At 42.5% G+C, this 17,196-nt stretch overlaps 1 protein-coding gene across 1 annotated transcript in view; it reads right to left on the bottom strand.

Annotated features, from left to right (window-relative positions):
- GALNTL6 (polypeptide N-acetylgalactosaminyltransferase like 6) overlaps nucleotides 1-17,196 on the bottom strand; it is a 1,127,066-nt gene that overhangs the window by 743,670 nt on the left and 366,200 nt on the right. The window contains exon 3 of the mRNA XM_075258272.1: nucleotides 11,858-11,996. Within this exon, the coding sequence (XP_075114373.1) occupies nucleotides 11,858-11,996 (139 nt within the window). The remainder of the gene's footprint in view (nucleotides 1-11,857; nucleotides 11,997-17,196) is intronic.

Raw genomic sequence — 17,196 nt, 5'->3', positions numbered from 1 at the left:
CCAGTCCTTGGAGGCTTTCATCACCATCCTCCCAAAAGAAGGGAAAGACCCCAAACAGTGCGGTAGCTACAGACCTATTTCGCTCCTCAACGCTGATGTGAAATGGTGGGCCAAAGCTCTTGCTATGCGCCTATCGCCTTTACTCCCCCGGTTGATTGGTGAGGAACAGGCTGGCTTCGTCAGGAGTAGGCAGGGTAGGGACAACACGTGGCGAGTGATTAGACTCATCGAACATGCCAGACTCAAAAAGATCCCACTTATCCTGTTGAGCACGGACGCGGAAAAGGCGTTTGACAGGATAAACTGGGCTTTTCTAATAGCTACCCTTCATAGATTTGGGATACCAGATACCTTTGTGAACGCTATTCTCTCCCTATATAGACAACCTAGTGCTAAAATTAGGGTTAACGGCACCCTCTCTCGCCCGTTTCGGATAAGCAATGGCACTAGGCAGGGTTGCCCCCTGTCGCCCTCCCTTTTTATTTTGGTTATGGAAACTTTGATCCAGGCTATTAGGCGGGACACACTGATTGTGGGAATCCCGGTGGGTGGGTTTGAGCACAAGACAGCAGCATTTGCCCACGACCTAATGGTCCTGGTGTCGAATCCACTTTCCGCATTACCACGGTTGACTTCGCTCTTTGCCGAATTTGGCAAGGTATCGAACTTTAAAATTAATTTTGGCAAGTCAGAGGTGTTGAATATTACGCTAGACTCCTCCCTATTTAACCAATTGCGGCTTGACTCCCCCTTTCAGTGGACCCAGTCTGATATCCAGTTTCTGGGGGTTAGGATTCCCAGCGACCCGGCTAACCTTTTCTCTTTAAACTACCTCCCCCTTCTCCAGCAGATCACTGATCAGCTCAACAACCTTAACATCCCCTGTATTTCATGGTTAGGCCGGAAGAACTTGTTGAAAACATATGTCCTTCCCAAATTACTGTATCTGCTACGCACGATCCCTATCAAACTCACCAGGTCCTATCTTGATAAAGTTAGACGCCTCTTTTCTTCCTTCCTTTGGAACCAAAAGCGCACAAGAATCAAGCACTCACAACTCATTCAACCTCCAAATAAGGGAGGGATCGGGCTACCTGATGTCCAGACGTATTACTATGCCCATCAACTGGAGCGTTGGCTCCTCCTGACTTCCCCCAAGGCCGATAGCGATAACTTAGCGATCCGATTAGAAAGCCATCTTTGCTCTTTAGCTGACAGGCTAGCACTATGGGGCATTAGGCCACCTCTGCCCACAACCGGCTCTCTCCTATATAGTGTTACATCTGCATGGTCCTATCTGAATAAATCGTCCCCCCTGCTATCTCACCCAAGGCCTACCCTCCCGTTGGACCTTCTCCCTTACTTAATCAACCCACAGCGGGAAGTCTCGGCGTCGTTTTGGAATAGGCTCCGTCACTTCACCCTATTCTCTTTCTTTGAACCAGATGCATCACCAACGATATCTTGGCTCCTGCAGAAAACAGGCCTTGTCTTAACTAATTTTTTGCAACGCATAGACTTCTCTACTACCTGTGAATCCTATCTATCGAAGTGGCAGTCAGCGGAGAGCACATCGTGGCTGGAAACGTTCTCTACTAACTTCCTACAGGTTAGGGGTGTATGTTCTCGCCTTTACCGATTCCTACTCTCCCTCACTGCTGACTCTAGCCCAGGATTCTTGACTCATTGGGAAACGGACTTACAAATCCAGTTGACGCAGGAGGACAAAAACAAATTACTAACCAACGCCCATGGTTTTTCCAGATGTGCCCGGATACAGGAAAACTCATACAAACTGGTCACGCGCTGGTACAAGACCCCTTCCTGGCTCCACTCCATTGACCCCACTGTCCCAGACACATGTTGGAGATGCTCATCCGGTATTGGGGATCTTGCGCACATATGGTGGCACTGCCCCCTTATACAACCATATTGGACCGCGGTGCTAGATGCAATAGATAAGATCTGTTCAACCACCCTCCCCCGAGCCCCTGAGCATGTTCTTCTCTGGTTGCCCCACGACACCTTCCTTCCTAAAAGGGGGGATTTGGCGACGCACCTATTAGCTGCTGCGAAGCTCCTCATACCCCTGTACTGGAAAGACACTTCACCCCCATCATTCACTCACTGGGTCCTAAAAGCCTCAGAAATATGCAGACTGGAGGAATTAGCGCACTGGAACACTATGTCAAGACCAGCGTACCTTAAGACCTGGTCACCCTGGTTAGCAGCGAGAGACACAATCTTGGTACGCTATTTGCTCTCTAATCAACACTCAAGCCCCGGCACTTCACATTGAAACAACCTTGAAACGACTTTAGAAATAACCTTCGATACCGCCTTTCATACAGCCATTGAGAGATACATCTTCCTTTCTTCTCTTACAGCCTTGATATGCTTACTGCTCTTCATTTATCCCGCCTAGATGTTTGCCCTGTCCATACCTTTGTATTAGTTTATCCCTCCCCCCCTGGTTTTGTCTCTCTCCCTCCCACACCCCCCTACCCTTCCCCTTCCCGCCCCACCCCATACACTTTTATTGTTATGCTATGATATGTTTACTTGCATTGAAAAAAATAAAAAAAAAATATATATATATTTTTATACCGGAGGTCGAGGATTGCAAAAAACCAGTATTCGTTGCTCTCCAGGAATTACACAATGCGTTTGTCAGTTGAAAAGCACTCCAACATGTATTCAGCCATGTGTGTCAGAGTGTTACTTGGCATAACTTGGCTGCCCCCACCGGAATGGTCACTCTCCATTTCCTCCTCCTCCATTTCACCCCAACTGCACTGCAGCAATGGGATACAATGAACTTCCCCGCTAGCCTCCTTTGTGACAATGAGATCTGCCACTTCGTTATCCTCCTCCTCCTGCTCTTCCTCGCCCAATATATGCTGTGAAGCGGACAGGAGTGTGCCCTGACTATCCTGCTGAGATGGTTCTGCTCCTACGCCCAACTCCTCAGCGTACAATGTGTTATCCCTGATGGCGATGAGGGATTCTCGCATCCACACACAGGAGCGGGATTGTGACACTCACGAGTGCGTTGTCACAGCTGACCTTCATGATTGACTCCTCAAAGACACGCAAGATCTCGCATAAGTCTGCCATCCATGGCCATTCATGGTACAGAAACTGTGGGAGCTGACTCTGAGGAACCCTTGGGTTTTGGAGATGGTACTCCATCAAGGGTCTCTGCTGCTCACTCACTCTACTCAACATGTGGTATGTTGAGTTTCAGCATGTGTGGACGTCGCACATCAGCCGGTGTTCTGGCAGATGGAGGCGTTGCTGGAGGCTTCGGAGGCTAGCAGCGGCTACTGTAGACTTGCGAAAGTGGGCGCACAAGAGCCGCACTTTTACCAGTAGCTCTGGTAAATTGGGGTAAGTTTTAAAAAACCGTTGCACCACTAAATTGAACATGTGGGCCAGGCATGGAACGTGTTGGAGGTTGTCAAATTCCAGAGCCGCTACCAGGTTGCGGCCGTTATCACACACGACCACGCCTGGGCCCAGGTGCAGCGGTGAAAACCATGCCGTTGTCTCATCGAGGAGGGCATCCCTCACCTCGGAGGCAGTGTGCTGTCTGTCCCCCAAGTTGATGAGCTTTAGCACGGCCTGCTGACGTCTCCCCATGGCAGTGATGGCGGAGGCGGAGGAGAAGGGTGGTGGTTCAGAGCCCCTGCCAGGAATGTTGGGTGGGGAAATGAGGTAGACTGCCCCAGATTGTGACCCGGTCCCAGCCTCAACTACATTCACTCAGTGAAATGTAGCATCCCTGTCCGCATGCACTTGTCCACATGTCAGTGGTCATGTGGACCTTTGTGCAAATCGCGGAATTTAGGGCCCGCCTGATGTTGCGTGACACGTGCTGGTGCAAGACGGGGAGAAGTAGTGATGGCTAGGGACGGCATAGCGAGGTGCCGCACTTGCCATCAGGTCACGGAAGGCCTGAGTTTCCACAAGCCGGAACGGCAACATCTCCTGGGCCAGGAGTTTGGAGATGTGTGCGTTTAAGGCTTGTGCATGGGGGTGGGTAGCGCTGTATTTTTGCCTGCGCTCAAACGTCTTGGAGATGGTGGGTTGCTGTGAAGAGGCACACGATAGTGCAGGAGAATGAGCTAAGGCAGAAGAAGGAGCTAAGGCAGGAGAAGGAGCTGAGGCAGGAAAAGGGGAGGATGAGGGAGAAGTCTCCAAAGTGGTGGAGGCACATGTGGAGATTTCCTGGCTGCTGGTCTGCACTGCAGCTCCAGCACTGGCAATAGTGGGAGAGGAAGTGGTGGCAACGCTGGACGACAGTTGTCCTGCGTTTGCTCTCTGCCACTGAGCCCAGTGCTTGCCTTCCAAATGACGGCGCATGGCAGTGGTTGTAAGGTTGCTCTTTTCAGAGCTCCTACTCAGTTTCAAGTTGCAGATTGTGCAAACCACACTATATTTGTCCGCTGCACATACATTAAAAAAATTCCACACCACCGAAGACTGTGGCCTCGATGTGGGAGTTTTTCTAGGCTGGCTACAAGAGGGAACATTTTAGGCCCTGCTGGCTGTGGCCTGGCTTTGGTGAAGCAGCTGTCCTCTGCCTCTGGACATGCCTCTGCCTCTAGCCACCCTCTTTGGTGCTGCACTTCCCTCCACATTTACACTGCTCTCCCTGCTTGACATCTACCCTGTCCAGGTCGGGTCAGTGTCCTCGTCGTTCACCACCTCCTCTTCCAATTCCTCTCATGGCTCCTCCTCCTCTTGCACACCGATGATGGCAACAGGCTGCCCTGATGGCAACTGTGCCTCGTCATTGTCGTCACTGAGGGCCGATTGCTGGTGAACAACAACAACAGGAGATAACGGATGCTCCAGTGTTTGGGAATCAGGACACAGCAACTCATCTGTTACCTCCGATGATTCAGGACTTGGTGGGACAGAGAGAGGGACAGTTAATGGACCTGAAAACAGCTCCTGGGCAGTGGGAAAGGTGGGATTACTTTGCTGGGAAGATTGAGCATGTTGCGAGGAAGGAGGACCAGACTGTTGGGTAGGAGGAGGAGCTGAGGTAGAGGCTGACTGGCTGGTGGAGAATGTGCTGGAAGCATTATCTGCCAGCCATTGTAACACCTCTTCCTGGTGCTGGTTAGGGTTGCACCCTGCACCCTACTTAATGTGGCATTGAAGCCGAGGATGTGGGGAAGTGCAATGCTTGCTGCCGCAGAGCAGTAGGCACGGTAGAAGCTGTTGGTTGAGCGCAACCTTGCTCCACATCTGCACTTCCACGCCCCCGTCCTCATCCCTGTCCCCTTGCGCTAGCCTTGCGCATTTTCCTGATGTATTGATGTATACTAATGCCCTATTTATGGTCTATACACTGAGAAAAGCTGGTTTGCACGTATATATAGCAGGCACTAACTGCTCTGTATTCCTGCTATTTTGTGGGGGGTCACCCCTTGAAAAGCTTTGTTGGACGTATATAGCAGGCACTAACTGCTACATATTCCTGATTTGGGGAGACACCCCGTTGAAATCTCGACTTCTCTCCCTGCAGTATATAGCTCTGAAAAGAGCTGTTGTTTTTTTTTCGGTTTTTCCCTGCCTACTAGAAGCAAATACCTATCTAGACCTCAGCAGATCTCTTTCTCTCCTTATCTCTCACCGCAAATGTCACGAAGATGGCGCTGGCTATTCTTATAAATGGGAGGTCTCATGTTTTCGGAAGCCAATGGGTTTTTTCCATTTTTTTCAATGCCTCCGTTGTCGTAGTTCCTGTCCCACCTCCCCTGCACAGTCATTGGTGCAAAAAACGCACCAGAGAAGGTGGGAGGGGATACAAATTTTTACTGCGTATGCCGCGTGGTATTCGATTGGAAACGAATACCTCGAACGGCCTGATATTCGATCGAATACCTATTCTATCGAACGGTGTTCGCTCATCTCTACTAAAGACATGTCCAGTCAAGAACTTGTTCACGCAACAGTTAAAAAAAGCCAGATTATATCTGTTTTTTAATCTGCCATTAAACAGCCATTTTAAGATGATTGAAAGTCTTTGTGTCTTCACAACAGACAAACAGGACATTTTAACAGACCATTTTCAATGTCATTTCATGGGTTTTAAAACGGCTGTTCAAAAAACAAACTTAACATGGCCATTTTTGACTATTGTGTTCAGGGACATTTGGTTGGTGTTATGAATGAAGAGATGACACATCTGTCCTACTTAAAAGGCATAGCAAGCCTGTTTTTCAAGTTAGGACTGCAATGTCTATATTTGTTTATTTGTTTAGATAACTTGTAATTGTGCTTATTTGCTACTTCCCTAATTGTAAAGTACAGAGAAGTTTCTGGTGCCATATGAATAAAGATTACTGTTATAATATATAAATCTATATGACTATGTGCAAACTTATTTAGCATATTTTGTATTATTCTTTCTAAACGAAGAGGAAATGTAATGAGTGTACACCGCATGATAGGGCTGACAAAACTGATGCATATTTGTTATGTAATTTAAATAAATTAGTTCTGCATCCATTGTTAGCCAGTTATTTAATGACTGTGTATGTTTTCAAGCATTGCTGTACGACTGTTTTATCACTTGTTATAACTATTCACAACTTAGCTAATGATAGAAGTATAACTTATATAAATATTAAAAAATACAAAGATGTTGAAGTTTTTTTTATATTTTTTTAAATACTAGAATAACTTTCCTTAGTAACTAAATGTTATGATTGGATTTCAATATTTAAAGTTATTTATAAAAAATTGTAAAAAAACTTTTCAAAAATGAATAGTACAGGTGAATATAAGTAACTTTGTAATATATCTTTGCTAAAGAAATATGTTTCCTTCTACACCTATTGGGCTAAGTTACTTTCTAAATATTAGTCTATAAAAAGGGGAGGAGGAGGAGAAAATCTCTGCTGGGAAAAACACACAAATAATTGCCGCTGCTACACTCAAAACTGCTGTTCTTGTAGATAACAGGCTACCAGTGCACAGAATGAGGCAATACACGAAATACACCTTGATCAATATGTGTACTAAGAACCTCATGTTCAGTATTGTAGAATTTGCTCAGAAGCATTAGATCAATGTATAAGACTGGAATGTGCGGGCCATGTCTTTCTCTTTTTCGATACATATAGAAACTAGAGATGAGCGAGTAGTACTATATCGAGTAGGTGTTCGATCGAATACTACGGTATTCGAAATACTTGTACTCGATCGAGTACTACTAGCTGTTCGAAGTTAAGATTTGATGCAGAACCAGCGTTGATTGGCAGAATGCTATACATTGCCAATCAATGTTGGTTCTTCTCTTACCTTTAGAAGTCTTCTCCCTGCGCAGCGTCCCCGCGTCCTCTTCTGGCTCTGAATTCACTCTGCCATGCATCGGGCCTGGGCAGAGATGACTGCGCAGGTCCGCTTGTAGTGCGGGCTTGCGCAGTCGGCTCTGCCCAGGCCCGATGCCTAGCAGAGTGAATTTAAGGCCGGAAGAGGATGCGGGGACGCTGCACAGGGAAAAGAATACAGCCCAACCCTCACTCATGGACTTGGTAAGTAGAATTTGATCGAATGTTACGTACCCCTGAAACGAGTATTTCCCCCCATAGACTATAATGGGGTTCGAAACCCGTTCGAACAGTCGAACAGTGTGCGGCTGTTTGAATCGGATTTCGAACCCTGAACATTTTAGTGTTCGATCATCTCTATTAGAAACTAATTTTCCTTATTTTATGTTAAAAATTCATTTGCCAATCAGAATAAATCCTTGGATCAATGACCCAACACCAAGAATCTAATAATACTTAGAACTTGTAATATTGCTGTTTTAAGAAAGGCACCCCCTTCTATCTTGAACCCTTGTGTGTGTATCTGAGATAGATATAGTACATTAGGTTGTAAGCTACAAGTAATGACAATTTTGTGGATAAATGTACTACTAATCTGAACCAGTGCTCTAAAACTACTATAGATTTTACATTGGCGTTAGAAAAGACTTTATGCGTTATGGTATTCAGCCAGTCTTTTTCACCAAGAGAAAAAAAGCTTTTAACTTACAAGCAATGAAAGGTAGTGCCAGTCAGGTTGAGTTACAGGGTTGTGTGTGATCCAGCTCTTTTGACACTGACAGTTTTTCTTCACAATGGGATCTGTAAGTTTCAGTACCATGACTCTTTATCAGAATTCATAAATGCTGCCAGTATACGGCTTTGTGAACAGCATTTACTGATAGACCACTACATGCCTGACTCTTTCTGTACGCTATGGCAGTCCAGGTTGGAAAAAAATCATGCTTAAAAGATTTTCTATTGTTTTATCTCGCTTTCAAAAAGATTAGGAACCAGCGGAAAGAAAATTTTACTGTTTTTATGCCATTTTCTTGGGTAAATAGTTCTCATATCTAATGACAATTTGAAAGCTGACCTTTCCTTTGCTGAAATGTGATATTCAGGCAATGGCCGCATGTCATCTACCTGGTGGCAAATGCAGGACAGAGAATGCCAGCAAACAAAATACAGACTATCAGCAATTAAAATAATAATCTTCTCAGAGTGTCAGGATATCAAATGTGCACAAATCTCTTTCTATTCATCTGGTAAACTCTACTCTGAAGTGGTTAAAGGTGAAAGAAAGTTTTCTTAAAAAAAAAAGACAGATAAATAAAATTCTTTAGTATGGTTTAATTAGATTAGATTTAATAAAAGGGACGTCCTTTTATATGAACTATTGGAAAAGTAATGCTATGAAAAGACATATTGTATAGTGACTTGTTTCCTAAGTTCTGCAAGGGTACCATTTCTTATTGAACAAAGACACAGCAGTTTATGGAGATTCATTTTTCAAGCAATAAACCATAGAAAAACAAGAAGGTCATACCAGCTAAAGCAGAGGCACAATAGACAATACTGCTTGTCATTAACCCTAAACAGGGCTGTCTACATTGAATGTCTTTGTTGCGGCTGGTAATTTGGTTGCTGCTTAGTTTGTGTGTTGGTTCCTTAAGTTAAAACACATGAAACCAGTAACTTAACTATATGTGTTGCAGCATTCGCATTTCCATCTGGGCCCCACTTAGTGCAGTACTGCTGTCTGTACTAATGAGTTCTATTACTGATGTCTTGTTACAAAGAGCTGTGGCTCCACATAACAGCATATGCATCTTCTATTCTCCTCTTGACTTTTCTGTCTCCTAATCTCTGCCGTTGCTGGTTCTTGAAGTAGTAGATGGGAGGAGAGGCACGCACTGCCACATGTAGGGTCAGCACTGAGTAGGAAGGTATAGGTTATAGAATTTGTTAGTACAGACAGTGGTACATTGGTCAAGGAGAACTGGATGGTAGCTATATGAGGCGGTTTTATCTCCTATGTGGGAGGGTCACTATTTGTGTGAGCAAGTACTATGTGTGTATGGGGCACTATTTTCTATGGGGGCATAATTGTCTGGGGAACAATAGGCTACTATTGCCTGTGTGGGGCAGTATTGCCTATGTGGGGGCACTATTCCCTTGTGGAATAGTACTGTTAACTTGCAAGGGTTCAAGGAGGGCACTTTTAAATCTTCTGGGGGCACTGTTACCTTGAGCGGGCTTAAAAGGATCCCTATCTGTTAGTGCTGCATCAGTGAGTTTCTGAAGAGAGTTAGTGATGCTACCACCATAAAAGAAGTTGTCAAAGGGGGTCAGTCTGAAGCTGAACTTTCATACTCAGTGAATGCTGGCCTCATTATACTGCAGACACCAGTCGCAAATAGTCAATTGGTGCCTGCACCGTTTACTACTTTAATAGACCCTTTAGTAGAGATGAGCGAGTACTGCTCGCATAGAAATGAATGGACGTAGCTGGCACGTGGGGGGTTAAGCAGCCGGCCGCCGTCAAAGCGGAAGTACCAGGTGCATCCATTCATTTCTATGGAGCGTACTGTTCGGATCGGCTGATCCGAACAGTACTCGCTCATCTCTACCCTTTAGGTGTCTTATTCAAATGTGAAAGAGGCATCTAAAAGGCAACAAATAAACACATACAGGTCACAATCATTACTAATGGAACATCAATAGGAGGCAGCTATTGGTTGTTGTTATGGCAAGAGCCTATTGAAGACTCCCAGGCCTGTTATTACCGAACTTCTATTACACACTGCTATAGGTAATGTGTAATACAAATGAATGGATTTTACAAAATGCTGCTGTACAACCCTAAGGGTTCTAAAAATAAAAGGTGATATACTAAAAAAAGTTTTAAAGTATGAAACAATAAAAAATACTCAAATCTTTACATCACCCTGCTTTCCCCAAATTACATATAAAAATAAAAAAAAATAACTACATAAGGAAATTAGGCATCCTCATATCTAAAAATTCCCCAACTATAAACATATCAAAATAGCTATCCTATGCAGTAAATTCCTTACTAATCAAAATGTTATACATTCCCCCCAAAATATAAAAAACTACAATTTTCCCTCTATCAAGTAGGTATTCGATGAAATACTACGGTATTCAAAATACTCGTACTCGATCGAGTACCACTCGCTATTGGAATGGAAAAGTTCGATGCAGAAACAGCATTCATTGGCCAAATGCTATACAGTCGGCCAATCAACGCTGGTTCTTCTCCTACCTTTAGAAGTCTTCTCCGTGCAGCTTCCCCGAGGTGTCTTCCGGCTCTGAATTCACTCTGCCAGGCATCGGGCCTAGGCAGAGCCGACTTTGCATGCCCGCACTACAAGAAAATGGCCGCTCTGACTGTAAGTCTGGCTCTGCCCAGGCCCGATGCCTGGCAGAGTGAATTCAGAGCTGGAAGATGCCGCGGGGAAGACTTCTTGGAGGATCCAGCCCGACCCTCACTCGTGGACTTGGTAAGTATAATTTGATTGAATGTTGCCTACCCCTGAAACGAGCATTTTCCCCCCATAGACTATAGTAGGATTCGATATTCGATTTGAGTAGTCAAATATTGAGCGGCTACTCGAAACGAATATCGATTATCGAACATTTTACTGTTCGCTCATCTCTAATGAAAATCTAAAAAAGATGACAAATATCACAATAAAGCCACAGAAAATAATTCAATTTTTTTACATTTTTTGAATTTTTGTAATGGTATTAAAACATTAAAAAAATATATACAAATTTGGCATGGTTGGGATTGTAACGTTATGCAGAATATAAGTATTATCATTTTACTATAAAGTGAAAGCTGAAAAAATGTCCCAAATGGCATATTTCAGCTTTCCATTACATTGTCCATAATATTAAATGGCACCACTACAAATTTGTGGACAGAAAAATAAAAAAAAAAAGTTATGGCTGTTGAAAGATGGAAAGTAATATGACAAAATGCAAAAAATGGAAAATCGCGATGCTCTTCAGGTTAATCAAGAAGAGTTTTACCAGGTTAATAAGCCTAGAATAAATATGTACACAAAATTTTAATTTCACATCAGAGTAAGCCTCACACCAGTGAATGACGGTCACTTTTTCTTAGTGATATATTTTATTATAGCAAATTTTTTTATGCAAGAAACCATAATCTATGAGTGATTTCATTTCCATTCATCAGTTTTATTGGATTGCAGCATGACCCTATAATGACTTATTTAATCAGTTTCAGCGAGATGCTTTATGTAATGAAACAGTGCATGGAACCTTAAATTTAAATTACATAAGTGTATGTAAAATTCCCCGATTCACCTAGATTCCAGCAGGGTCTGTCTGCCAGCCACTACATCAATGAAATTAGATAATGACACATAGAAATTTACAGCTAGATTGATTAGATGAACATTTTCCTTTTAAGCATTTTCAATATATATTTATTTTATTATTTAATGGATATTATAGTAGGAAGGTTAACTTACTTAGGATGTCGAATGTCAGGAAGCGATCTTTCCAGTGCGATATTGTTGCTTACATATATGTTAAATCCATTTTCTCTATAAGCTGTGTCATCTTGGTCTAGCTCATTGACAGGATATGGCTTCCCATGTTCCCCTTTACCTATAAGATAAAATGATTAATTATACAATTTATTGGCTGAACAGTCAAAATATTATTCAGTATGACTTTGGGTTTCTGTTCTTTGGGTCCACTTAGGGGCCCAGGAAACGGAAAGGTAATCCACTTAAAAAGTGGATACCCACCGAAACCCACAAAACCTATAGACTATAATGGGGTTCTTCAGGTTTACGCATGAAAAATGTGTAGAGAAAAGTACTGCTTGTAGGACGTATGAGTGTGGACTCTCAGAAAAAGAGATTGTACCACCATGTACCACAAACGTGCCAAGATATTGCCAAAAAATGTCTATGTGTCTCAAAGTAAGCCAACTAAAAGATGGTATAAATGTAAACTAGATAATCTAATGATATACAAGATTTATCATCCAGTATCAGCTCCTGTGATATTTATATATTATATTACATTATATTTATATAAATAATCATTTGATCTCACAATAGTTGGAATTCTTAGCTGGCTGTTAAAGGAGTTGTCCAATTTCAGACCACTATTGAGAGACAAATGTTATTGCTTCTATAATGAAAGTTTTTATACTTTATACATTTTTCCAATATACTTTCTATATCAAATCTTCACTGTTTTCTAGATCTCTGCCTGCTGTCATTCATTCTGCTTATTTTCAGTGGATAAAAATCAGTCCACAGTCAAGTGATATACAGTCCAAGGTTCTGTGATATACAGTCCATGGTTATATGATATACAGTCCAAGGTTCTGTGATATACAGTCCATGGTTATATGATATACGTTCCATGGTTCTGTGATATACAGTCCGGGGTTATATGATATACAGTCTATGGTCATGTGATATACAGTCCGAGGTTCTATGATATACAGTCCGTAGTTATATGATATACAGTCCATGGTTCTGTGATATACAGTCTGTGGTTTTATGATATATGGTCCATGGTCATGTGTTATATAGTCCAAGGTTCTGTAATATACAGTCCATAGTTATATCATATACGGTCCATGGTTCTGTGATATACAGTCTGTGGTTATAGGATATATGGTCCATGGTCCTGTGATATACAGTCCAAGGTTCTGTGATATACAGTCCATAGTTATATGATATACGGTCCATGGTCCTGTGATATACATTCCAAGGTTCTGTAATATACAGTCCGTAGTTATATGATATACAGTCCATGGTCCTGTGATATACAGTGCAAGGTTCTGTAATATACAGTCCGTAGTTATATGATATACAGTCCATGGTCCTGTGATATACAGTGCAAGGTTCTGTAATATACAGTCCTTGGTTATATCATATACAATCCATGGCACACAGCTTGTTATAGTCACAGCACAGTAATCAGACATCTGCATGGTAACGAGCTATGTACCTGTGAGTACATCACCTGACCATGGAAAGTAGGTCACATGACCAAGAACTGATTTTTATCCACTGAAAGAGGATAAAACTTTCCATTACAGAAGAATACATTTGTCTCTTAGTATTGGTCTTAAACTGGACACTTTAAGTAGTCCAATTTTCATGATACATTTGAGAACATTTGAGAATAATTTTCCAATGACTCCAATCTAATCAATTCTCTTCTTTAGATAATAGATCACGAACAATATTTTCATTATTTTACATAGCCACCACTGTATATTTAAGAAAGAGTTAATCTATGGAGAATCTAAAACTCTCACGGCTGCTGTGTGAAACCCAGATATTGCTCCATCTAATATAACTGTGTGTGTTACTGAGAGGGATGAATGCTCGATATTAACCTTACCTGCATTCAGACACTTCTTACAGATCGAGCAATTTTAATCATAAAATATTATATAGAAAATAGAAACCATAAAGGAAAAGTATTTGCTTTGCTAAAGTGCTGTAATTCTTGTCAATGATCACTACTATTGTTCTCAGACCAAAATGCTCCCGATATGATGAAGAGCCTATTTAACGTACAATAGATGATATTACTTTTTAGTCTTATTAAATTTATGTGTATGAGGAATGACACACTACAGGGCCATACACAATATACTCTGATTAAAAAAAGAAAGACACAGATTCTGTCTATTTTCGTTGTTTCAGCCATTTTAGGCAGACTGTAATGTTCATCAATGGGTTAAATCCTTGAAACATTTACCGTACTAAGCCCTACTTTGTTTTGATATATCCCATCCTTCAGACATGTTATAGATACTGTATACAACACCGTGTGAATGAGACATTTTATAAACCATACTTTTATATTATTTAAAAAAAATTAATTCTCACTATATTTTTGTAACTTTCCTACTCTAGCTATGAAGTACAAGTGAATGGGTCACCTTCCTTTCACTGAGTTTTGGCTCTTTGGGAGTAGCTTATCAGGCATAGTAACATCACGCTAGTTTTGCTTGGGCAGAGATAGTCAGCATGAAAGATATCCCTTAATAAGGAAAATTAATGCAAGTTATTCATGTTCCTGAATCTTTTGCTATACGTTTTTAAGAGGAATTACACTGTTAAAGATTTCAAAATGCTAAAAGGCCAGTTTCCCCGTGTTAAATTGGCTGTGTCGTGTAGTTTTGAGCCATGCCGTGGTATGCCTGCCAAGTTCAATTTCCCCTACAGACCATAAAATTTAGCTTATTTTGTGAAAGTGAAATAGGGTAAGGCAAACATCTTCTCCTTGCAAATTGTACTTTGAAGATATTCAGAGTATTTATTGTCACATTGAAAACCGGCAGCTTATTTCTGTTAATGTAAATGAGTATAAGAAAATAAAGGTGAATTATGTCTAGTTAAATGTGTCCATTATAATTGTGGAGAAGTAGAGTCGCGAACAAACTGGAAACAAAAAAAAGTAAAAAATAAAATAAAATGTAAAAAAATACATTTGTATGACAAACTAAATCCAAGCTTATTGTGCCCTAGATACTACAGAATGTCTTTGGAAGGTACAAAGCAATAATTATTGATTCCCAAAATAGAGCTAGAGTGGTCTGTGATAAGAAATAGAGATGAGCGAGTAGTGAAATATTCAATATTCGATATTCTTTTTGAGTAACCCCTCAATATTCGACTATTCGACTGAATATCTAATATCAGTGGAAACCACAATTTGACTCAGGAGAGTCACCAAGGCCACTATGACACCCCAGGAAATTATTCCAACACCTCTGTAATGCAACTGGGACAGCAGGGGAAACATGCCTAGGGGCATCTAAGACGCCTAAGTCCCAGTATTAGCCCAATATCACAGCCTATCAACTACACACTTTCCAAACTCAATAGAACCTCTATGAAAGTGGAAAAATACTTGGAAACCTTCTTTCCTCTACAGTAATATGGACAGAAACACTAATTTTAAGCTAAAGAAACATTACCATACACCCCTTTAAATCACGTTGCCCATGACAACCACAGATGGCATAGGTAATGGGAAATCCAAAAGCCCCTACCCTTAACTGTCATTGTTTATGTGTGTGAGATGTGGTGAGAGCTTCAAAAATTACTTTTCTGGCCCTTCACATGAGCCCTTCCAAATTAAGTTAGAGGCCCTTAAGCTGAGCTACCAGCAGAGATTGAGGCCCTTGAGGTGACTTGAGACTTTTACCAGCATAGTTTTAGGACCTTTAAGTTAGTTCAGCCTTGCACCAGCAGTGTTTTTGGCCCTTTGGGTGAGTTGAGCCTTTAACCAGCAGTGTTTTGGGCCCTTGAAGTGAACTGAGCTTTGTACCAGCAGAGTTTTTGGCCCTTGGGGTGAGTTGAGCCTTTAAACAGCAGAGATTTAGTTGTTGGCCCTTGGAGTGAACTGAGCCTTGCATCAGCAGTGTTTTTCTTTTTGGCCCTTGGGGTGAGTAGAGCCTTGCACCAGCAGTTTTTCTTTTTGGCCATTGGGGTGAGTAGAGCCTTGCAGCAGCAGTGTTTTACTTTTTGGCCCTCGGGGTGAGTAGAGACTTGCACCAGCAGTGTTTTATTTTTTGGCCCTTGAGGTGAGTAGAGCCTTGCACCAGCAGTGTTTTACTTTTTGGCCCTTGGGGAGAGTAGAGCTTGCACCAGCAGTGTTTTACTTTTTGGCCCTTGGGGTGAGTACAGCCTTGCACCAGCAGTGTTTTACTTTTTGGCCTTTGGGGTCAGGGCTGGCGTCAGCGCACGGCATAGTTGGGCAAGTGCCAGGGCCCAGAGACCCTCTGGGGGCCCCCGGCACTTTCCCGCTCCAGCACTTGCCTGCCCCAGCACAGAACGCAGGTAGGTATGTCCTGATTTCAACTCAGATCTGATCTGAGTTGAATACATACGCGACTAAAGCAAGGAGCTGTAACAGCTCAGCTCCTTGCTTTGCCGCAGCGCTCCGAGTAGTGGCTTTGTAAGCGCGATGTGATGATGTCACATCGTGCCTACAACTCTGTTAGTGACACTGTGGAGAGAGCGGCGGGGGAGTGTTGGAAGGTGAGTATACTTTTTTTGTGTTAAACATTGAGGGGAACATAATGAAAGGGCTCCGTGAAACTGGGGGCAGATGAAGGCGGGGGGAACGGTATGAAACTGGCGGCGGAGATTGGGGGACATGAAACTGGGGGCAGAGATGAGAGGACATGATTCTGGGGGCAGAGATGGGGGGACATGAATGTGGGTGTAGAGATGGGGGGACATGAATCAGGGGGCAGAGATGGGGGACATGATTCTGGGGAAGAGATGGGGGGGACATGAATTTGGGGGCAGAGATGGAGGGGGGACATGAAACTGGGGACAGAGATGGGGGGACATGAAACTGGGGGAGAGATGGAGGGGGGACATAATTTACGGGTGACTGTAGGAGGATTATATTGTGTGGGGGCACACTAAAAATGAATGAGAATGGGCAGAGTCAACATAAGTGGCTGGAGCTAAATTTACTGCGGCGTGCACACTTTGTCCCTCCTTGCTCCACAAGGAGGCCTACTGAGGCTCTGTCGCCCAAGGGAATATTCAGTTAAAAAAAAACCATCTCCATATATAGAATTATTATTCAGTTAAATAACTTCCTTGCGTTTTTCTATCCCAGACTAGCCACTGACCTCTTTAAAAGAAATGCTGCACTTGTATTGCTTTGTGTTTTTATTCTCACAATATCCTAGTATATAGTGTATCCTAGTATAGTAGGAGTATAACAAGTATCTATGCTTTTGACTATACATTTTTGTGAAATACCATATTTAAAATTTCTTTATTTAAGTAACATCATCTATATG

The sequence above is a fragment of the Leptodactylus fuscus genome, chromosome 1 (genome assembly GCF_031893055.1).
Source record: "Leptodactylus fuscus isolate aLepFus1 chromosome 1, aLepFus1.hap2, whole genome shotgun sequence".
NCBI classification, from domain to species: domain Eukaryota; kingdom Metazoa; phylum Chordata; class Amphibia; order Anura; family Leptodactylidae; genus Leptodactylus; species Leptodactylus fuscus.
This window is presented reverse-complemented; position numbering and strand designations above follow the sequence as displayed.